This window comes from Mirounga angustirostris, unplaced genomic scaffold, assembly GCF_029215605.1.
Source record: "Mirounga angustirostris isolate CCGP_5_RB_7025 unplaced genomic scaffold, mMirAng1.0.hap1 SCAF_7, whole genome shotgun sequence".
Classification (NCBI taxonomy): Eukaryota; Metazoa; Chordata; class Mammalia; order Carnivora; family Phocidae; genus Mirounga; species Mirounga angustirostris.
In genome coordinates this window covers 67,131,405-67,147,381 of record NW_026991715.1, presented here as the reverse complement: position 1 = coordinate 67,147,381, position 15,977 = coordinate 67,131,405, and the positions used below count along the sequence as shown (strand labels likewise).

General features: G+C 33.8%; 1 protein-coding gene across 1 annotated transcript in view; it reads right to left on the bottom strand.

The window, feature by feature from the left end:
- RASA1 (RAS p21 protein activator 1) overlaps positions 1-15,977 on the bottom strand; it is a 108,128-nt gene that overhangs the window by 51,164 nt on the left and 40,987 nt on the right. Inside the window, exons 2-4 of the mRNA XM_054512708.2 lie at positions 5,079-5,231; positions 3,946-4,085; positions 3,259-3,325 (exon numbers count right to left, since the gene is read on the bottom strand). Coding sequence (XP_054368683.1) covers positions 3,259-3,325; positions 3,946-4,085; positions 5,079-5,231 — 360 coding nt within the window. The remainder of the gene's footprint in view (positions 1-3,258; positions 3,326-3,945; positions 4,086-5,078; positions 5,232-15,977) is intronic.

Here is a 15,977-nt window from a genome sequence, read left to right as displayed (position 1 = left end):
CATATTTTTTAAGTTTCCTTTCAGTCTAAATTTTCACAAACCAAAGTTCCATTAAGTAAATCTCTTCTCATACTTTGAAAACTGTTTTTCTCCAGAATATCTCAAGCTTCAATGTTCCTTGGACAAATTCAAGACTAAAAAACTTATACACAACACTTGAGATGAATTCTATTTAGATGAGCACGTAATACTGCATTCTATCTTGATTTGACAACCCTTGTTAACTGCGACCATATTTCACTAGCTGACTGGCAGCAGACATTACTACTTAACCAAATAAATTACTCCTTTCTAGAACCAATCTCCTAAATAACTACATTTAAAAAAAAAATATGAGTAAAATGGGAGTACATATGGAAAAAAATATAGAAATGAGAAGTGACAAGTTTCATTTCTTGGTCAAAAGCAGTCGTAAGAGAATTTTTTTTATTAAATTTTGACTTCTGTTGTTGCTAGAACACTAAATATATGGTGCAAAATGAAAAAAATTTGAAATAAAGAGCTTATTACTAACACAAACGATATAATCAAAGATTCTTTATTTTGCATTTTTCCCCAAAAGAGTTAAAATGCCTTATTAAATCTCATTAATCTTCAGATGTTTTTACCTTAAAAAAAAACTTCAAAGATACATACAAATTTTTAAGGACTCATACATTCACATATATTTATATGATCAAATTAAAATTTATATATTCCAAATCTTGTTTAAATTTTCATCTTCCTAGACCAGTAGTTGTCAGTTTTGAAGGTCTCTCAGGACTCCTTTATATATTTAAAAACTGATACCCTAAAAGGCTTTTATTTATATGAATTATATCTATTAATATTTACCATGTTAGAATTTAAAATATGTTTTAAGTGTTTACTAATTTCTTAAAAAATAATACACCCCATCACACAGTAACATAAAGAATATAAAAAATTATTATTTTTACAAGTTTTGTGAGAATATTGTTTTACATTTTTTGTAAATCTCAACATCTGGCTTAACTGCACACTGCTAGATTCTTCGCTTTCTCTATTCAATCTGTTGTTTTAAGTTTTTTTTTTTGTTTGAAGTATATGAAGAAAAATTTGGCTTCACAAAAATATGTAGTTGTGAAAGGAATGAGTATTTAAATGGCCTCTCAGATAATTATATTCTATGATATTACACCAAAAACTCAACAATTGGTACTTGAAGGTTAGTTGTAATATGGAATCTAAAACACCATCAATGAACTTTCTGTACCCCATTTCAGTAATATCTATTTGTCAATCTTGTGCTTTGAAGGGACCTTTACCCAGGCATAATTCTTTAACAGCATGCATCGATCATTTAGAAAATACTGGTTCACTGAGCTATGCAGATCATCCAAATGTAAATTCACCTTACACAATCAAAACATCACATTCTTTAATATCACCACCAATCTCATCAGAAAAATCAGGAAGTATGTGGGAAGCTGTCAAACTCCTGACGGCAGATACAGGGTTTCCAAAATTCTCATTTTTGCTTGCAAGTTCAAATTTTGTCATTGGCAACAAATACCTCCAGTTATTTCCCCTGAAATAACGTAACAGACTCACTTAAAAAAAAAAAAAGTCAAATACTCTAGTCTGAATAACCATAGTTGGATAGTTTGCCTGTCAGTCTTAGGTACAAACGGTGTACACAAAAGCAGAAGCTAGCTCCACTCTCAACACCGCTCTCCTCAAGACCAGGACCTGTGGTATACAGCCAAGATACTTGGCGCGTACTTCCCATTTCACCACACAGAATATTAAAAAGATTCACCAGTTTTCTTCATCACACAGAAAGATTAAAAAGATATGCATCACACTGAATGCTAAAAGGGTTGAGATTTAGTAAAATACCTTTTACAGTCTCATCAAGAAAAATTTGAGGGGAAACTGTTTTGTACTGTTTACCTCCAAGTGTGTGGCAGTGAAGAACACTGCTGCCACTGCCTTGATTTGTGCTAAGGCACTAACAGTTTTACTGCTTCTTGTTTTTGTACCATCAATGTAAATGTCACAGTGAAAAAGGCAAATTATATCTTAGTCTTATTAAGAAAACAGTTCTGTGTCCAGGATCCTGGGATCAAGCCCCACATCGGGCTCCCTGCTCAGCAGGAAGCCTGCTTCTCCCTCTCCCACTGCTAGTGTTCCCTCCCTTGCTGTGTCTCTCTCTGTCAAATAAAATAAAATCTTGAAAGAACGAAAGAACGAAAGAACGAAAGAAAGAAAGAAAGAAAGAGAAAGAAAAGAAAGAAAAGAAAGAAAAAGAAAGAAAAAGAAAAACAGTTCTGCTCTCATGAATTCTCTAAATGGGTCTCAAGGATCCCCAAGGTACATGGATCACACTTTGAGCACTGCTGTTCTAGAAGATACACTGGGAATTTACAAGTTATTCAAAATTCCTCAACTGGTAGTTCACCACTGTTCTTCTTTACTGTATACATTTCATTCCTTCTCTTTCTTTCATTGGCCTTTCCTGCTTAGATCACAAATAAAGGTATGCCAATAAAAACTAAATGAGAAGTTGTTATTTTGTAGACAATCATATAAAAATAGAATCCTTATTCGGAGATTCCAGATATTTGAATCTTTATTTTTTAAAATACCATATTTCCAGAAATTTCAGTACCTCCCAAAGTTACTGTTTTTTAAATGTTGCTGTTGATTTTGGTGAGCTGTATTACCAGAATCAGTAAACATTTTACCAGTAAGAAACAAATTTTCTATTGCAAAGTAGCTTGTAGAAAGACACTGATAATTTGATAATTATCAAACATCAGATTATATGAAAATAACAAAAACAAGTTATATATAAATCAAATTATATAAAAATAATTTTTAAAAATTATCATGTTCTGTAGTTCTATGCCACACTTAAACTATTCACCCATCATGTAAAATAGAAGTTAGTCATCATTTAAGTACAAATTACAGTTGAGACATAAATGCCATGTAGTAATAAAAATAGAGTACAGAATATAACAATTATCCTTACTTTGTCAGAGAGTCTAATAAAATCTGAATTTATTTCACCTGTCATCTTCACTGTGGCCACTCTGATCCAAATCCATATTCTGAACAAATAAGCCAAACACAGGAGTACAGGAACGATGAACTCAATATTAAAGGTACTTTCACCCTGCTGCATGCTATTTCCTCAAAGTCCAAGACCTTCCAGTCCAAGAGTGGTAAGTTTTCCAAGTCTGTCAAATGCCTATTTCAAATGCCTATAAATGAGAATACATTCTAAAATACCTTATTTCATCAGTGTCTGGAACCTTTGTGTAAGGTAGAATGGCTCGAACACGCCTTCTATCTTCTACTGGCTAGGAATCATAAGAAAAGAAAAAAGATTTACAAAAGATAAATAATCTTTTTATGTTAAAGTCAAATCAGGTATATCCACATAAAGTTCAAACCAATAAAAATCCTCATTATGAACACAGGATCATTCAAATCGTTTTTAGTAAGGTTCTAAATACTCAAAGCCTAGAAATATTGTCGTTTCTTTTTTTTTTTTTTTATAGAAATTATTTTAACTGTATAACCAATGTTTTTACCAAGTAATATGAGTAGCCATTTAATTTTAAATGAACTACATGGGACATATAAATTAATCTTTCTCTGATGATGCAGAAGGCGTTTCAGAATCTTGCAGCAACTGATTAGCACTATGCTATCAGTCATTACTGCTCATTCACTTAAAAATATGTTAAGCTATCACCATACAGTATTATAAAAAAAAAAAAAATCTAGCAACTTAAATACAAAATTACTGAAAAAAATTTTTTGAAGACGATACCAGTTTTGCTGACAGTACAACCAGATTTAAAATTTAAAATATTTCTTGATTTATAATAAATACCATAAGAAACTGAGTAAGAGCTAACCTCATAGTAAAGTGAAATAAATTTCTGAAAAATATTTTTATTTAAGTTTTACTTGCCTCTGGTGGTGCAACTGGATAAAGCAATTTTTCTCCTTTAAGCAAACAGGAAACATGACTGTAATAGCCTATTAAATCTGACAGTGAAGAAAAACGTCTTCCACCAATGTAGTAATCTCCACACATAGCAATAATCCTATTTGTACAGGAAAAAAATACAGTATAACAAAAACCTTTAGAGCCAATTTTGAACACCAAGTTCTAAAGAAATTAAACTCCCTAATTTTCATACTCTTTTCCTTTACTATATCCTTGTATTAAAATACCACTTATTAATATCTGCCAATGCAAATTTACCTGAGGTTATTTCTTCTAAAAATATATATGCATACATGTGATAGATATGAAATACATATCTGACTTACAAACCCCATTACATTCTTCATTGCAATATTTATAAGTCTATCTTCAGATACTCTGCTCACTCTTCATATTTAAGACTAAATAGCAACATTAGTAAGTTTTCTCTGGCTAAAAGTAGCTTACAGATCTCAAAATATTTAGAGTATTATAATAATTTCACATTTGACGTGTGGTATAAAGTACTCTTAAAACTTATTTTAAAATGTGAAAGTCAAGAACATACAAACATTTTATCAGTTAACATTACAGGCAAAAATGATTTTTTTCAATGTCTCCCATAAAAATGAAATTGAAGACAATAATATAGGTATCTGTATTTATGTAAACTTTGATATCTGTACTTGAAAATCTACATACCTTTGACATGAATGTTTGCAAAGAATTTCAGAACCGGGAAGCAAAAATGAATTAAAGGGCACACATCTTTACTTTGTTTCCTATATTTTGTTACTCTGTAGTCTAAAAATACACATTTCCTTTATTTCTGCTTTACCAAAGTTTCTTCATAATTCTTTATACTTTAACAGTGATCATTATATTTGAGATTAGCACAATGCCCAATTATATTGTTTTTAAACAAAAAAAGCATGCACTCAGTATCTACTCTATAATCATCTGATTAAATTACATAATTGAAAACTGAAAATCACTTACCCCATCACTTAAATATTACTGAAACATTCACCTTTATTAAAGCAGGTGTATTTAAGAACACTACAGCAAAGTAACTATATTATTTAGCCTCATATTAGAAATAAAGACTTACCTAAAATGGTTGACAACATTTGTCTGGCTAAGAAATGAAAGTACAAAGGATCCTGGCCTCCGATCACTCTCTCTAATAAGGTAACTGCCCGACTTCCCTGCCTGCCTTAGGCGTTCTTCTGCTATAGTTCTATCAAGTTTTCCATGATACCACCTAAGGGAAAAAAAGTTGTGATTAGAATACAAATAGCAACCATAAAATTAATAGTGGTAGTTGAGAAACTTAATAATAGAGGTTTTAAATACTTAAATGTAAACATTTACCTTTTACTTTTGATAGGTTATTCCAATTTTAACTCAATTATTTTTAACTTCTCAGTCTCTCAGAAAAAAATTCATTTATTCAGTTTTTAATTTGTTCTATAAACTCAGGACTAATCATCTCACATGCGAACCTCTTCCATTTCTGTCCATCTTTCTACCTCCAGGATTGTCTACCTGGTCAAGATATTAACACTTATTACAATCAAATCTTTATTGAGAAAAATAAGAATACGATGGACAAATGGAAACAATTAATTACTACCTTTCTATATACTAAAGAACCTAAGTATATCACTTGACATAGCAAGCAAGGCACATGGTACCTGTAAGAAAATAAAACTTTATTCCATTTCAGTGTCTGTGCCCTAGAACAGGAAAATAGAATGACATTGTCCAAAGACTACTATTCTAATTTCCTATTTCAACATGACACTGATTATTCCCTTTGGTCTTAAAACGATTTACTCCATAACCACATGTCTGATCTTAATTCCTCAAATTTATTTAACAAACATGTGGGTAATAAATAATACCTTTTTCCCTTTAACTTTCCTACTCTCAATTTAAATATGTTCTACCTACCATACTACCAGATAATCTGCTTAAATGACTGGCAATAATTCCAGCATCACCCATGCTACCAATTTATTCCTATAAAAGACTCATGGATTGATATAAACAGAAGCATAATTAGAAACATATTGGAATTTTCACATGGCCATGGTAATAGTTCTACAAAGTAACTGTTATGAAATATTTTTACACCTTCAATATGTTAGTCATCCGAACTCACCCTTGATATTTGTAGTCTCTCTTGAAACACTCAGAGTAAAACAATAAAACATTCATATTGCATTGATGTATTTAATATCTAGCCATATGTCAATAGTTAAAACTATTACAGTCCTATGACTATTTTTGTAATACTCCTATTTTTGTAAACTTGCTGTGAGGAAAGTTAACTATTCTTGACTCATTAGTTTATTAAAAAAAAAAAAAACTTAAAAGAATTTTCAATTTTCTTTTAAAAATCAACCCACTTATTTGAAGTCTGTGCATAAGACTGAAATGAAATAATGAAAAAAATTACAAAGCTTCGTCTTAATAGGAACAACATAATTATAAACAGTATTAGAGGAAGAAGGCAAAGAACAATCAACACTGCTTTCTTCTAAAATTCTAATCTCAGTTCAACCATTATATTTAAGGCTACTGACAAGTACATTTAACTTTCAAGAACTGTTTTCTCTTTTTTTAAATCTAAAAGGAAAAGTTTAGACTAATGTTGATTAAAAGTTCCTTGAAGAGCTAAAATTTAACCACATACAATCAGGACAAAGTTTACTTAGAGAGACTCCCAGGTGGCTGAGTAGGTTGTGTCTGCCTTCAGCGCAGGTCTCGATCTCAGGGTCCTGAGATGGAGCCCCCCATCAGGTTCCCTGCTCAGTGGGGAGTCTGCTTCTCCCTTTCCCTCTGCCCGGCCCCCTCCCCGCTCGTGTTTGCTCTCTCAAATAAAATCTTAAAAAAAAAAAAAGAAAAGAAAGAGATTTAAAAAGTCACCATTTAGGGCGCCTGGGTGGCTCAGTTGGTTAAGCGACTGCCTTCGGCTCAGGTCATGATCCTGGAGTCCCGGGATCGAGTCCCGCATCGGGCTCCCTGCTCGGCGGGGAGTCTGCTTCTCCCTCTGACCCTCCTCCCTCTCATGCTCTCTGTCTCTCATTCTCTCTCTCTCAAATAAATAAATAAATCTTTAAAAAAAAAAAAGTCACCATTTAAAAAAAAATTAGAAATTTATTTAGTTGTGAAAATACATGGGACATGTCCTTAGAATACAAAATTCGTACATTCTTTATTACCTAAAGCAATGAAGCTATCCCACAGAGCAGATTTACACACTGAAGAGACAAAAATTAAAAACAATTATAAGCAAAACTCCTATTTTTATGTACTATTTGTTAAATTTCTGTTGTTTTACCCAAAATGTCAAAATTAAAAAATTTCATTTAATCTCCATCCTGTGAACCCACCACAAGATGATACACAAGGTCATGAGGTGTTACACAATTAATTACTCATGTATAATAAATACTTGCCTAGAAACTTTTACTGATATATAAAAGATATATTTGTGATTTTTTAGTTTTTAGCTCTGTACTTTCTGTAAGATTCTGGCTTTACACAGGTATTCAGTTTAAGACAGACTTTACTTTAAACAAACAACTTTGTTTCTTGAATACTAGTAATTCCCTTTATGTCAAAAGCTCATTAAGCTTCAAATACAAGATGCAAAACATGTCAATTCTTTATTTTTTTTGTAATTTTTAAATAAACAAATAAATAAAAAACAGAATCAGACCTGTAAATACAGAGAACTGATGGTTGCCAAAGGGGAGAGGAGTGGGGGGATAGGCAAAACAGGTGAAGGGGAATAGGAGATACAGGCTGCCAGTTATGAAATGAGTAAGTCACAGGAAGAAAAGGCACAGCATAATACAGTCAAATATTGTACTAGCAATCTATGGTGATAGATGGTAGCTACACTTGTGGTGAACACAGCATACTGTATAAATTTGTCAAATCACTATGTTGTATACCTGAAACTAATATAACATTGTGTGTCAACTATAGTAAAAAAAAAAAAGTCAATTATTTATTATGATTATAAACTGAAATTAAGTTATCCAGTAATAGGCTGGATGAGCACATATGTAGTTGAGTCAGATCCTCTAAATGTTGAAGTTCCATTGTTCAAAGTCACTGGCTATTCTACAAAACAAAACAAAACAACTGAATTATCTTAATCAAAACTCAGACTTTCTTGAATTATCTTTATTGTTAATTTGAAATTAAGGTGAATCATACTAACAAGAATATTTTAAATGTATCTGACCAGCTATTTTAAAGCTATTATTGAAACATAAAAAGCACTTCGACTAAGCTATTACAATATGCAGTCTTTACCACATTTAAAAACTTGGAAATAAAAAGATCAGTATCATGTTTGGTAAAATAATTATTTTATTATAAATGCATATAGCATCATGAGATGTAGCTAAAACAAGTTATTTTGTAAGTAGATCGCAATTCCAATGTGATATGATTTGGTTGAAGTACTTCACAGATTTATAGAACCTAAGCCCTATATCCACTGAGCACTAGTCCTTGGGTCTTTAAAAGAATGTCTCTCAACCCTTTTTTAACCCATGAACTTTTTGATAAGCATAAAATTTCACCTACCAAGAAATTCAGAATACTTAAGTTGTTAATTTCTCACAGAGAATCATTATATATTCTATTTAATCCCAGGAGCCAAAAAAAAAAAAAAGCTACTTTAACTTTCTGAAATTTGTAATAAATTCATTTTATATATAAAAAAAAATAATGTGGAATATGGCTTCTCAAAACATACCCTCATACCAAAGACGTCCCCCCACATATCCCCTAGAGGAGATGTGCCCCTAGTGGATATCAGTTTAAGATTCATTTAACAAAAATGCTACACTTTCTGACTGTACACATAGTCACAGTAGCAATATTACAGGGAAATGAAAAAATCTAATCATTCCCACTATTTCTTTACAATCTTTACAATCAAAGTCTTATTATATCTTGTTAAGGGCCGTTTTGCTGGTGATTGTTTTCAAATAAGTTAAAAAGAAAAACAACAAGAAATGCAACTGAATCTAGAATACCTCTAAGGAACACAGAATAACTGGTATTGCATTGGGGTATGAGGATATTCTGAGTGCAACAGGAGATTACCCAATATCTATGGGCGCCATTACCTAAGGTAAATTTGTTATTCTGCTTATTACATTTACGACAATTTTAACTCACAGAACATACCTGGCACATAGTAATATTAATTTTAAAAGCATTTGTTGAATGAAGGAAGAAGTGTCAAATCATAAAGCGTAATGTTGGAAAAAACTTCAGAAGTCTAGTTCCAACTCCCTACCAATGAAAAAAAAAAATAATTCTTCTGGGCGCCTGGGTGGCTCAGATGGTTGAGCGTCTGCCTTCGGCTCAGGTCATGATCTCAGGGTCCTGGGATCGAGTCCCGCATCGGGCTCTCTGCTCCTTGGGAGCCTGCTTCTCCCTCTGCCTCTCTCTCTCTCTCTCTCTCTGTGTCTCTCATGAATAAATAAATAAAATCTTTAAAAAAAAAAAAAATTCTTCAATGTCCATAATAAGCAAGTTCTGATCTTTGAGGACTGTTAGCTAGGCCTAAAAAATATATGAAAATACTTGAGATGGACAGAGCTCAAAGAAGGATGGCCACATTGACACCTCCTAAACTTCTTCAGAAGAGACTAAACCAACTAGTAAGATGAAGACTCACCAGAAACCTCCATGACTCTGGTCAAGCCTCTACATTTTGTTACCTTATTACCATCACTTATGAAATATGGAAAACAATCCACCTCAACCTCAGAATAAATTACATATTGTCCTGAACTCCTTCAAAGAAAAATATAAAAATGCAAAACGACTACATAGGCTCTAATTGCATAATGGTTAAGTAAAGCCTCTGGAGGCACCCTGCTTTTGTTTGAATTGTAGCTCTGCCACCTGACTGTACAAGTGTGAGCAAATGACTTAATTTCTGAGCCTCAGTTTTCTCCTCTATAAAAGGCATATAATAACAGTATCTACCTCATAGTAGGTTGGCTTGATATTATTATTAGATGAAATAATACATATAAAATTATATATACATATGAAAGACTACAGGACTGATTAATACAATTTCATCAATGAAAATCCCAAATTTTATGACTGTGGCCTAAAGGATGATTAATTTGTAGATCACCTAAGCCCCAATTATCTTCCTACTTTCCAGTCTTGTTTCACCTTCCAGCTAATTTTGGAAAGAGAACACAAGACACAAATCTTTGTATCTGCGAAAGCCTTATTTTTTCTTTTCCCAAAATTCCTTTTTTCAACATTACAGATCATACATATTAAGTGGGACTAGAGATGCCAATGTATTCATAAACTAGAAATTCTTCCACTTCTCCTGGCAACTCCAGAAAAAAACCCTCAGATAGCCCCATTCTTTCTCCAGTGGATATATTCTTTGGAGGGATGACAAAGAAAGTATGCACTGGAAATACTGTGAGTTAAATTTTGCTAATATAGCACTTTAATAATTAAGTATCTAATGTTTTATTTAAGAGTAAAGTACCCCTCTTTTTCTTTTAAGGAGGTAGGGAAAAGAAAACAGGAAATTTAATAAGTAAATATATTTTTCTCAGCTAGCCTTGTAATTTTTTTGAGAAATCTTTTTTTTCCCCAGTTTTCATTTAAATTCCAGTTCCTTGACATACAGTGTAATATTAGTTTCAGGTGTATAATATAGTGATTCAACACTTCATACATCACCCAGTGTTCATCACAAGTGCACTCCTTAATCCCCATCACCTATTTCACCCATCCCACCCATCCCCCGGCCCACCTCACCTCTGGCAACCATCAATTTGTTCTCTATAGTTAGCAGTCTATTTCTTGGTTTTCCTCGCTTTTTCCCCCATAATGTTCCTTTGTTTTGTTTCTTAAAGTTGAGAAAACTTACAGGCAGATACAGAGTCCCTTGATTTCAACAGAAACTACGTAATCAGTTTATCTAAGATAACATACCATCCAAGATGATGCTATATATTTAAAAAGTCAACAACAGAAGAGACAAGTTGGACAAGTTGCAGGAATCATTTTACTTTTAAACATGGGATAACATGAATTGTTTATATTTATAAACTTATATTGTATATCGGTAAGGGACTTTTGAGGAGCCTTACAGAGACTTCTGTGCTCTTTAGTTTGTCTCTCCTGACAGGAAAAATACAGAAATCTATGCAATGAGAAAACCAGCTGGCGTGAATATAGACAGGCACTTCATTCAAACTATACAATTGCTTACAACTAACTTGACATTCCTAAATGGAAACGGTCTACTACAGTAGAAAACAATTAAAACAGTGTCACCATCAACACACTTCCTTTTAAAAAGGAAACTAAATTGAAGTTCCCAGTTCACTTTTACTTTCCACTATACTCTTCCTCTTAATTATGTCACTGACAGGCAACAAAGTTCTTACAGAGAAATGTATATGCAGATATCCAATTGCCAAGAAATCTCTACTGTCACCTAAATCACCTGGGATTCTGTGTCTGATCATACTACAAACTCTGAAAGTTTTTCTGTGATTCTCAAAGATGCTAATCAGATTTTCTTATACATGTTTGTCCTTCCTGAAATCGAACTGGTTATTTCAAGATGGTATGATATACACAAAAAATTTGCTAAAACTAGTATACATCCCTTAAAGCCCCCATATTTCCTTTCAACAGAGTTCTTACAGTCACTGAGTCTGAGTTGATAGTTAAGAAAAGTGAATGCTGAGAGATTAAAATTTGGTCACTAGTAAATTCATTTGAACAACCACTAGACTAATAAGCATAACAGGTTTAATATACCCCTACATGGCTCCTCAAATGCCCTCTACTCCAGACCAACTACATCACTAAACTTGAGAAAAAAATGCTTATGGAAACAGTAGGTTTATGTAATGCTTATGTGTGTATGTTAGGTATCTTGAGTATATTCATGTGTTCAGACAAATATCGTGTATTTAGCTATATATCTCAAATCAAATTAGCTCAATCCAAGAGTAGAAATTCTATTTCCTTTTGCTCCAAGTGCATATTTACAGAGTCCGAAAGAGGTTTTAGTTCCTGGGAGTACTTCTAAAGAAAAGCACTGCCATGTGACCTACCCACCAAAAATTCAGTCTGCTGAAAGACTAATATAAAAAAGATGGAAACCAACACAATGCTTACATAGGCAAAAGTTTATATTAAAAGGCATTCAACCAAGATAGCCTCATTCTCATTACCCTTAACTCCCATTACCCTAAATAACAGATAGGGAAGAGTAGAAAAAGCCATACCCTCTCCAAAAATGTTATGCACTAATCAAGTGTTGAAAGAAAAGAAAAGAAAAGAAAAGAAAAGAAAAGAAAAGAAAAGAAAAGAAAAGAAAAGAAAAGAAAAGAAAAGAAAAGAAAAGAAAGAAAGAAAGAAAGAAAGAAAGAAAGAAAGAAAGAAAGAAAGAAAGAAAAGAAAAGAAAAAAGAAAAGAAAGGGAAAGGAAAGGAAAAAGAAAAGGAAAAAAGGAAAAGAAAAGAGGAAGAAAAAGAAAAAGCACAATAACTACTAGCAGGAGGCTAATACCAATTCCTACCTCCATCGTCATTGACTTCTATCTGTGTAATTTCATTCCTCAAAAACTCCCAATTCTTATGGTTGAGTTTTTCTCAACAATTACAGTGTCATAACAGTAACTGAGCTCATGAAAAACAACAGGAGGAAATGACTTGTGGCCACCTTGCTGCAACACAGTTGTCAACCACCTTGGAAACAATCCTTTATGTAAAAAGAAACACCGTTTCTTTAATGTCACAATGCTCATTCTAAAACTTTGGACGGAATGGTGATTCAGTGGCTACCTATTGCAACTAAAACATTTCTTAACTGTATTTTATTTTTATTTATTTATTTTTATTTTATTTTTTTTAAAGATTTTATTTATTCATTTATTTGAGAGAGAGAGAGAGCACACGAGAGGGGGGAGAGTCAGAGGGAGAAGCAGACTCCCTGCTGAGCAGGGAGCCCGATGAGGGACTCGATCCCAGGATTCCAGGATCATGACCTGAGCCGAAGGCAGTCGCTTAACCAACTGCGCCATTTTAAGACAGATCTTTAAAACACTGAATCTGAGGGGCGCCTGGGTGGCTCAGTCATTAAGCGTCTGCCTTCAGCTCAGGTCATGATCCCAGAGTCCTGGGATCGAGCCCCGCATCAGACTCCCTGCTCCGCAGGAAGCCTGCTTCTTCCTCTCCCATTCCCCCTGCTTGTGTTCCCTCTCTAGCTGTGTCTCTGTCAAATAAATAAATAAAATCTTTAAAAAAATTAAAAAAAAAAAAAAACCACTGAATCTGAAAGCAAATTTTAGCCTAAAATTGCCTTTTATTTAGTTCATCTCCAACAATGGCCAAGCATCGTGCTACATGGTAGAAAACAAGTTAACACCAATGAACACCATGACACAGAAATTTATGATCCAGTGGAGAATATAAACAAAACAAGCAATTGCAATCTGGTCCAGTAAGTACTAGAATGTAGGGGCACAGAGAAAAACACCAGGCTTAGGATTTGGAATACACTTCCTGAAAAAACTGATGGCTAAACGGAAATTTAAAAGATGAGTAACAACTGATTCACAGAAAGAAGGGGACTGAGAAGGTTCTGAGAAAGATGTTATTAGGCAGAGGAAAAAGTATGGCAAAATAAGTCTACATACAGATATAAAAGCATGAGAATACTTCCAACTTTCAAAGTATTCCTTACACATCAACTTCTTAGCAGAAAATATGTAAAGAATATATGCTTTCAAATTAGACTAGACTTACAACCTTACTTGCTGAACTTCTTTCATTTCCTCAGAAATATATCTCAAAGAACATTTTAAAAGTTCAAAATATTCGGGGCGCCTGGGTGGCTCAGTTGGTTAAGCGACTGCCTTCAGCTCAGGTCATGATCCCAGGGTCCTGGGATCGAGTCCCACATCGGGCTCCCTGCTCTGCGGGAAACCTGCTTCTCCCTCTCCCACTCCCCCTGCTTGTGTTCCCTTTCTTGCTGTGTCTCTCTCTGTCAAATAAATAAATAAAATCTTAAAAAAAAAAAAAAAGTTCAAAATATTCTAAGTTCTATTCTCTAATCTGGTCCCAGCCATTGGGGGGGGGGGGGAGCATTAGACCATAGCTCAAAATGCTCCACAGTGTGCCCATTTATTCCCCTATAAACTCCTATATCCCGACTAAATTATATTTATTCATTCAACAACTATTTTTTAAGCACCCACTATGTTTTAGGCACTCCCCCTCTGCACTTTCTCGAAGCGTTTTTCCAATATAACTTTAAAAAAAAATAAAGATGGAAAGATTATGCAATTTAGCCAAAGATCATCCTAAAATTAAAGCATTTCCTGTGAGTTTTTTTTTTCCTCAGAATTTTCTATTCTCTATTTATTCTTACTCATGGAAATACCAGTACTTCAGTACCAGCTCAAACTATAACTTCTATGAGAATGATTTCCCAAATTCTTTTCGCTAAACCTGACTTTCTTCCTAAGCATCAGGCCTAAATGAACAAGTACCTGCTAATAAGAATCTTCAACTTAAGGTGAATACAGCCAAGTCTAAAAAATTAGTAATTACCCCTACCAACACACACACACACACACTCTCTCTCTCTCTCTCTCTCTCTCTTCCTCTTTACTTCTCTATGCTGTTAATAGCACCAGCATCCTTCCTAATGTTCAGATTCGCAACTCTGATTCCTTCCTATCTCTCTAGCCAAAACACCAGTGCCAACTTGTATATTGCATCTCCAACATCACTGGAGCTGCAATATACAAATTATTCTCCAGTTTTTCATTTCCTCTTCAATTACTCTAGTTCAAACCCGCTTTTCTTCTCACACTGTTTCAACCCTTCCCACAACTGTGGAAAGATTGATCTTCCCAACAGGCTCTTCCTAAGCCATAGGCTCAAGCATTTCACTCTAATAACTTAAAAGTCTACAAATGGCTATCCGTTACCAAATGAGGTATAAACTATTCAACCTGGCATTCAAAGGCCACCACAAAAGGGGTGCCTGGGTGGCTCAGTCATTAAGCGTCTGCCTTCAGCTCAGGTCATGATCCCAGGGTCCTGGGATCGAGCCCCGCATCGGGCTCCCTGCTCCGCGGGAGGCCTGCTTCTCCCTCTCCCATTCCCCCTGCTTGTGTTCCCTCTCTCGCTGTGTCTCTGTCAAATAAATAAATAAAATCTTTAAAAAAAAAAAAACAAACGCCACCACAAAAGGCTCCTGTCTATCTTTGAGAGAGAGAGGTACAGAATTTAGAGAAGAAAAAGGTTTAAGTTTTGAAGTATGTTTGTCATTATCAAACTTAACATTTGTCTACTGCTTATCTAGAAATGAGAATAAGCTATCCATTGACTTTTAAAAATTTTCCCACAACTATATTTTACATTATGAAACCAAAAGACCCTCAAGAGCATGACCACAGTAACTGTCTAAAGAAAGAACTGTTTTCCAGGTACCATGGCCAGAACAATGATACCTTAGAGAGCATTTGTTAAGCAGGAGAGCCATGGCACAAGCTAATAATTATTCCTTATACTGGCTTTAACTTTATACCCTTCTAGCTTGTCTCTTCAAATAAACAGATCTGGTCTTAAGGCATTCTACCACAAAGAAATTAAACATTAATGGCTCCCTGAAATCTGTCCACAAAAATGTCAGTTTAAAATGTATTACTTTGATAGACTTGAACATCTACTATCCCTATTTTTGCTAAATTTTAATGAATTACAAATAAATTGTCTAAGAAGTCACAGAACATTTTGATTAAAATTCTGAACTTTCATTAACAAAAATCAAAGGATCAACCTACATATTGATTTATTAAAATTAGGGGGTTTTTTGACCTAGGGTGTATTCTATTTTATATCAACATTGTTTCCTAAGCAAAACAAATAACCATAACTGCTAGGAAGTATTTGACTCATTAC